The 7832-nt window shown below is 45.6% G+C and overlaps 1 protein-coding gene across 1 annotated transcript; it reads left to right on the top strand.

The window, feature by feature from the left end:
• The first annotated feature begins 214 nt into the window (after positions 1-214).
• On the top strand, positions 215-5608 carry LOC124158205. Its single transcript, XM_046533393.1, has one exon. The coding sequence runs from the start codon at positions 215-217 to the stop codon at positions 5606-5608; it is 5394 nt and encodes a 1797-aa protein (XP_046389349.1).
• The last annotated feature ends 2224 nt before the right edge of the window (positions 5609-7832 follow it).

The following is a 7832-nucleotide window of genomic DNA, read 5'->3' as shown; positions in this document are numbered from 1 at the left end:
GAAAATAACTGTATTTTTCCTTTAAACTTACTTCTTACCCACTAAGTCAACATTTCGTTGCTAATGATAAAGCCCTCTTCATTTCCAGGTGATATCGAGGCTTCCCTCAACAGGTTTCCGCTCTTTTATAGTCTTAGAATCGCATCGTAACCAGTAAGTATATCCGCATTCCCTTGAGAATATTTTTCAGGCTCCGTATTTTCCTCATTCCGCGATGGATAATCAGAGAAGGGAGTTCTCCTGCGTGGCTTCGGGGTCTTTCCACCAGGGAAACTATGAGCTATTCGGTTGGAGTGCTGGAGCACAATGCGTAGTGAACTCCTCCTGCGCTGCAGCGTGGGGCCTTATCAATGGCACCTTCAACACGGACACAATAAATTCAATCCTTTTCTGCGGAAATAGGATATACAGAACGTTACGAGACGATACATTTCGGGATGAAGAACGTTACATTTATCCCGAAGAGTTACCTGGGGTCTTAGAAGTAATGGGAAATTTCATCAACGTCGACGTATCCGACGTGCACTATGGCATTTATCCAATAACTGTCCGCGATGTAGAGGAAGGTGTCAGGTCACTATCGGGTGTCCTCGAGGGCATCTTATCTGTGTCCGAGCATCTCGATGCTTTCATGTTCACCGGTGAACTTCGATCCATAACTTTTTGGCACCGAGGCGACAGCACTTTCTTATTCGATTCCCATGGGGTGAACTATGATTACAGATCTTGCTCCGATGGTCGGGCCAGTTTGTTTAAATGCAACACGTTATTGGCACTAGCCTCCATGCTCCTTTCGAATAACAAATTCAACGGAAGAGGAAACCAGTACACAATTACTCGTCTACGTTTTTCACGACCACCGGGCAATCATTCGTTTGCGACAAGTAGCAACGCAACGGCCAGCACAACAGAAAATACTGATAATAACTCACGAAGCAGTATTAGTCAGGACCCAAAGCTAAATATCATGAAACCAGTTGTCCTTCTTACGCGTAAAGAAAATATAGACACTAATATCACGGAGACTAGTAAACAACAGGGACGTCCAAAGAAGGCCAAACGTGGTAGGCCTAAACTTTTGGATACTACGAGAAAAGAGCAGTTAATTGCAGCAAGGAAGAAACATGCCGAGAAAAATCCAAATGTGAACAGGGAAGCTGTAAAAAGGTACGCAGCTACACATCCAGAGGTAAAGAAGAGATCTGTCAAAATTTACACTGGTGACCATCCAGATGTCAATAGAAAAGCCGCTAAAAGGTACACAAATGACCACCCCGATGTTCACAGAAGAGCTGTTCAACGTCTGCACGAGACTAATCCGGAGGCATCACGGCAGACAACGGTGACCTATAGGCTGCGTCATCCGGAATTAGAAAACATAAGACACATCCCCGCTGCTCTCGCCAGGAAGATAGTTCATCTCGGCCCGATGGCGTATTGGAAAGGACTCGCTCTCGATGACGTAGAAGCGTTCAAGCTGAAGAGGACATCACTTTGGGAGGATGACGTACACCGATGTGCCCACTGTCGCGCAAGGATTTTCGACGAGGAGAGGAATCGCAAGAAGTGGTGCTGTGCGGAGGGAGCCTTCAATGTGCAACGGTTGCCTTCTCTAGACGCGCCTTTTTATTCAAAGAGAGAATTCTTGGATAGATCGCGAGCGTATAACGACCTGTTTGCCTTTTGCGCGCTAGAAGTGAGTGGAGGCTACAGACACCCAAGTGGACTGTCGTTTTTTAAGATAGAAGGTAGGATGTACCACCAACTGCACAGCCTGGAAGCTCCTGGCCAAAGGTTCACCACGAGAGCTGGACACACTCAATTCGTGAACCGTTGCCGCCTCTACATCGATGACGGCGAAGAACGAAGAAATATTGCACTTGGAAGAACATTGAACACCGGCGTCATCGAGGAAATTGACCAGTACATCCGGAATACGAATCCATTCATCGAGAATTTCCGACGCTTGAGTGCGGAGCCTTCAATCGACGCACACCTAACTTTCGAGGTGACCAGCAGGTCCACACACGGTCCCACGCTTGGAGATAGGCAAAGTGGAATCGAAGTGCACGCTGCATTGAGCACGGAAGAAACTGGATACAATCCCCGGAAATTAACCGTATGGAAAAGGGGTGATCGAAGACCATCGTCTATCGACCTGTTGAGCCCACTTATGGAGCCCTTCCAGTATCCTTTGCTGTATCCTCAGGGGACTTTAGGTTGGCACGTAGGATCAGTGGATAACCAAGGAAAGAAACTCACCCAACTGAACTACTCCAGATGCCTGCTTCTTTCCGATCGTAGATTTTCCCACTTGGGACGTTTATCGCAGGCGTGGCAAGTGGAGATGTTCGCCCGGTATGAAGAGGAGCGACTCCGTTTCATCCAGTATTCCCAGACGCGATCTTCGTCTGGAAGAGGCATGCGGATAGCACCGCTGGATGAAATTTTAGACGTTGGAAGGCAACAACGAGGACAAATCGCACAAGATATAACCGGCGACGAGACAGTTCAGGGAGAAGGCGGCGTGCGTCCAGGAAAAGTTTACCTGCCGAGCACATTTACCGGAGGTCCGCGGTACATGAAGGTCCATTATGAGAACGCCATGGGTATAGTTTCGCGGTTGGGTTCCCCGACGTATTTCCTGACGTTTACTTACAGTGCTCACTGGGAGGAGAATAAGATGGCGTGCCCCTACGGAAGCAAGCGCAGTGATCCTTCCACTGCCTGCAGGGTATTCAATATTAAGCTCGGGGAATTGATCAGGGATTTACGTAGCGGAGCATTTTTCGGGCGCACATCGTATTTCGTTTACGTTATTGAAATGCAGATGCGGGGATTGCCTCACGCGCATATAGTTTTCAAGGTAGACGGGGTAGGACCGGTCCAAGCGGAAGAAATCGACGCCGTAATTCGCGCAGATATACCCTCGGAAGAGGAGGCCGGTGGGCGACTTCGGAGGTTGGTCTTGCAGCATATGATCCACGGCCCGTGCGGTACGGACCAGCGCACCGACTTTCGATGCTGGGATGCTGCTAAGGGTTGTTGCAGTAAATTCTATCCGAAGCCGTCTTGTCAAACAACCCACGTAAACGAAAGGGGCTTCGTTCAGTACAAGCGCGATTATTCGAATCGGGGGATTATTAACGCGCGACGCAGGGAAATATCAGTGCACGACGGATGGGTGGTCCCCTACAACGCCGCGTTGATTTTAAAGTACGAGGCCCACATAAATTTAGAATTAGCTTCCACTCGTCGCGTGGTAAAGTATTTGTTCAAATATTTGATGAAGGGAGGGTCGCTACAAAACGTAACCGTGACCCCGATTGGTTTGCAAGATGACGAAGTGGAACAGTATGTCACTAAGCGTATGGTGGGCGCCAGTGATGCGTGCTGGCGTTTGTTAGAGTTCCCGATCTCGAAATCAGAGCCCACCGTGGAATGCCTACCCGTTCACTTGGAAGGCAAACAGAACGTAGTATACAGGCCTCGTGATTGCAATTTAACAGAGATCGCGTCTTCTGCTTCATCTAAATTAATGATTTACTTCAATCGTCCGCGGGACGCTATTTTCGACGACTTAACTTATCAGAGTTTCTACGAAAAATACATAGTTCATACCCGCAGTCCAGGTGGAGATAATTTCTATGCGCTCCCCGACGGAGTTCATTACGTCACCGCCCGCCAGCGCGGCGTCAAAGTGTGTAGGTTGTTTTGGATTTCGCCTAATCGAGGCGAACAATATTACCTGAGGATACTCCTTATGACCACTCCTTGCCGTGGTTACGCCGATCTTTTGTCCCGTGGGGTAGGAAACTGTCGCACTTTTCAGGACGTTGCACGTAGTTTAGGTTTGGTAGAGGACGAAGAGGAATACGCTGATGCACTAGGTGAGGCCTCCGAGTTTATGGTAGCCCATACACTGCGGTCATTTTTCGTTCTCCTTTGCAACATAGGGGCTCCCGGGGCCATTCTTTGGGAAAAATACAAGAATTCCCTCAGTGAAGATTATTTAGACCGGCATCCCGAAAATCCAGATGCTGCCTATACCTCTTCACTTCTCGCTATCGATAGGGGCCTCAGGCGACAAGGCTCTTGCCTTACGGACCACGGACTTCCCTACGTACAGGACGTCACGACGGAGTTGAGTAGAGAGCAGGTTCAGTACAGCAGAGAGAAAGAAAGATCGTTTGTTGATGAGTGGCAGCCGAAGCTTTCCGAGGACCAGAAAATATTTTATACTCATATTGAATCCCTTTTTCAGGATAACAACAGAAGGGATAGAATACTGTTCCTCGATGGGCCAGGTGGCTACGGAAAAACTGCACTCCTCCGTGTCATACTAGCCTACGCCCGCGGTCACGGATATATTGCCCTTGCAGTTGCGAGCTCAGGGATCGCAGCGTCCAACATGCAAGGAGGTACGACGGCTCACAGCATGTTCCGCCTTCCAATAGATTTAGGAGACGGAACGGGATACTGGAACGTTAGCAACGGTTCTCAGCGTGCAGCACTGATTCGAGAAGCCAAGATCATCATCTTCGACGAGGCACCGATGGCGCACCACTACATATTCCAGATTCTGGACAGATCACTGAGGGATCTCATGGATAATGATTTACCCTTCGGAGGAAAAATATTCGTTTGTTCCGGTGATTTCAGGCAAATAGCGCCAGTCGTGAAAAACGCGCGCACCCCTGCCGACGTTTCCTGTGTTTCTTTACGCTCATCACCGATGTGGAGATTCTTCAAGATTTTTTCGTTGACTACGCCGCAGAGAACGGGTGAATACAAGGACTATTCAGACTTCCTCCTCCAAGTGGGCAACGGCAGGGTAGACTCCATTTCCTTCGGCGAGGGACGCCTACAGGAGGCGCTGATACCGCTTCGAGGACTGAGAGGTGTAACATCTCTGCGGCAGCTTATTGAGGATATATTTCCACCCTGCGTACTGAGCCAACCTGAGCTTTGCGCAAAACGAGCTATCCTCTCTACGTTAAATGCAAATGTAAAAGAAATCAACGATTTGGTGCTCGACTCCTCCGACGGATGTATCCATGAGCTTAGAAGCGCCGACAGTGTGTGCAAGGAAAATGACAACGACGGACTAGACGTGGACTTTCAACTTTTACATCAAGCAACAGGAAACGGCATCCCAGATCACGTTTTGCGCCTCAAGGTCGGGTCTGTATGCCTAATAATGAGGAACCTAAACATTGGAGACGGACTCGTGAATGGGACTAAAGTCATCGTTACCGCCATCAGCAAACGCTTGATAACAGTGAAAATGCCCGGGAAGACACACCGCATTGGTATACCCCGGATCTCATTCCGTTTCCCTTTCACAGAAGGATCACCGCTTCAGGTTCTAAGGCGTCAGTTTCCCTTGGCCTTAGCCTACTCAATGACAGGCCATAAGAGTCAAGGCCAGACAATAGAGTACGTTGGCATCGATCTCAGGACGAACTGCTTCACACACGGTCAGCTCTACGTCCTACTGAGCCGTGTAAGAAGACCGCAAGATATAGTCGTTCTTGTTCCGCAAAATAAAATCGTTGACGGAATAGCATATGCGAAGAATGTCGTGTTTGAAGAGCTCCTCCTATGAAGAAGACATCCATCGAATGCAGGCTTGTCGTCGTGGAAACACCATTCGTGCCTTCCATCGTCATCGTTAGATATCATAGGGAGACCCAACAGGCGCCGGTAAACGGCTGGTCACTGGGGTGGGTAGAGTAGGTGGGAGAAGGCACCACGGGTGTTTCCACCACAGAGAGAGAGAATCGGTGAGACGAAGACCGAAGCAAGAAGTGAAGCCACCACAACCAAGACCGTCGCTGGAATCTCCTCATGAAGAACTCGGCAAACAAGGATCTCTACCGTCCGTGAGAACGTGAATTTACAGTTGAGTAGGGTGTGTGATGACCTTTGTGTGCCTTCCATCGTCATCGTTAGATATCATAGGGAGACCCAACAGGCGCCGGTAAACGGCTGGTCACTGGGGTGGGTAGAGTAGGTGGGAGAAGGCATCACGGGTGTTTCCACCACAAGGAGAGAGAATCGGTGAGACGAAGACCGAAGCAAGAAGTGAAGCCACCACAACCAAGACCGTCGCTGGAATCTCCTCATGAAGAACTCGGCAAATAAGGATCTCTACCGTCCGTGAATTCGTGAATTTAGAGTTGAGTAGGGTGTGTGATGACCTTGCGTGCATTTCGTCGTCAATGAGCGATGGAAAAATGGCCAAAAATATAATTTGTTAGCGAAATTACCCCACACGTAGAGATGCGTTATACAGATCCCGTTGTAGGCACACAGATACGAAATAGGGTACCTAAAAATTATAAAACCAAAAAAAAAATAAAAAAATTTGAAAAGTAAATAAATAATTATATAAAAGTCAGCTTCAAATGCATGCTTATTGAAGACCTGTTACATGTAGAAATATCTTAAGTTTATTATAAAAAAATAAAAACCAAAAAAATGAAAAAATATAAAAACCAAAAATAGTATTTAGTCAAATCCTTATCATAAATGCACGCTAACATGTATCTTGCATTTCTTGCTTCTTTTTATATTTCCCCTCCTTATTTTTGTTTCTGCATGCTATTTTCAACAAATATTGCATTACTTTCTTTATGGTAGCTAGAAAAAATATGTAAAATAAAAAATCATACCAAAAATATTAAGATACCTACGTGTTTTTAAAACTTTGCATGCCTATATGCTGTATAAATTTTTACTTATGCACTTTTGGAATATTCAATTTATTAGAATTTTTGGATGATGTAAAACAAAACAGTCTACAATCATTGTTATTTGCACGTCATTGCCTTCTCAGAATGCATTATTGTGCTTTAATCGGGATTGAATGCTTACATTTCATGTAGCCTGTACGCATTTGTTTAGAGGAGATTGAAGCTAAAGGAAAAAACCTGAAAAAAATTAACCTTTTTGTATGTATATTTATCTAATTTAAATTGCATGGTCAAATACGCCTCGTATTTATTATTACGTAATTATTACGATGCATATTCTTACTTCTTTTGATTTAAAACTGTATATATCAGCTTAAATCTTGACAATAGTTTAGGGTAGTTGTAGTGCATGCCCTCCTCAAATCCTAACTGCGGCCTCAACGTGGCGAGGAGGTGGCAACAATCGAAAGCCATTTCATTCAACATTCAGATTAGTCATAGTTCCTTTGGGCACAGGCCTAAGGAACGCGGATTTCGTCGTGTTTCAATGGTGACTATTTAGTAAAAACACCCAACAGTGGTGATTGTCTTCTCTTCACAAATGACTTTCTCAACTTATATAAGCATTCTAATTTCATGTTAAACTGTTAATGGCTTTCGATTGGCAAATGCAGTGGGTGATCATGGAATCTAAGTACTCTGAAAAATTTATCAGAGCTGCTCCAATTAAAATTTCATTTTTTGTCATATACCTGCCATTTACATGCAAATCATTTACGTAGAAGTCATGCATAGGTTTTTCATGAATTTTTATGCTTCTCATCTGAAGATATTTTTCCTCGAAGCGTATTAACAGCTTCTCTAATATACTTAATGTGTACTAAGTTAACACATAAGGAACGGATAAAAAATAACTTCAAAAATTATACTTTCGAAAATAATAATAATAATAAATTCATTTGGCATTTTTGCACTGCTTTCATTTTTAAAATGAATGATCTTGGTCATTTTCTATCACAACATAATTATACGGCAAAGCCGGATCCGGGGGTTCTAAGGGGGCGGAGCCCCCTAGCGAGCTACAGCGAGTCTCTTATATATACAGCGCTTCGGGTAACTGACTGACTGATGGAT

Source organism: Ischnura elegans, chromosome 4 (assembly GCF_921293095.1).
Source record: "Ischnura elegans chromosome 4, ioIscEleg1.1, whole genome shotgun sequence".
Lineage (NCBI taxonomy): Eukaryota > Metazoa > Arthropoda > Insecta > Odonata > Coenagrionidae > Ischnura > Ischnura elegans.
Note: the sequence above shows the minus strand (reverse complement) of the source record. Positions and strands in the feature narration are given on the sequence as shown.

Coding starts and splice junctions, on each gene's coding strand:
- LOC124158205 (XM_046533393.1), top strand. CDS start 215: ATGGATAATCAGAGAAGGGAGTTCTCCTGCGTGGCTTCGGGGTCTTTC.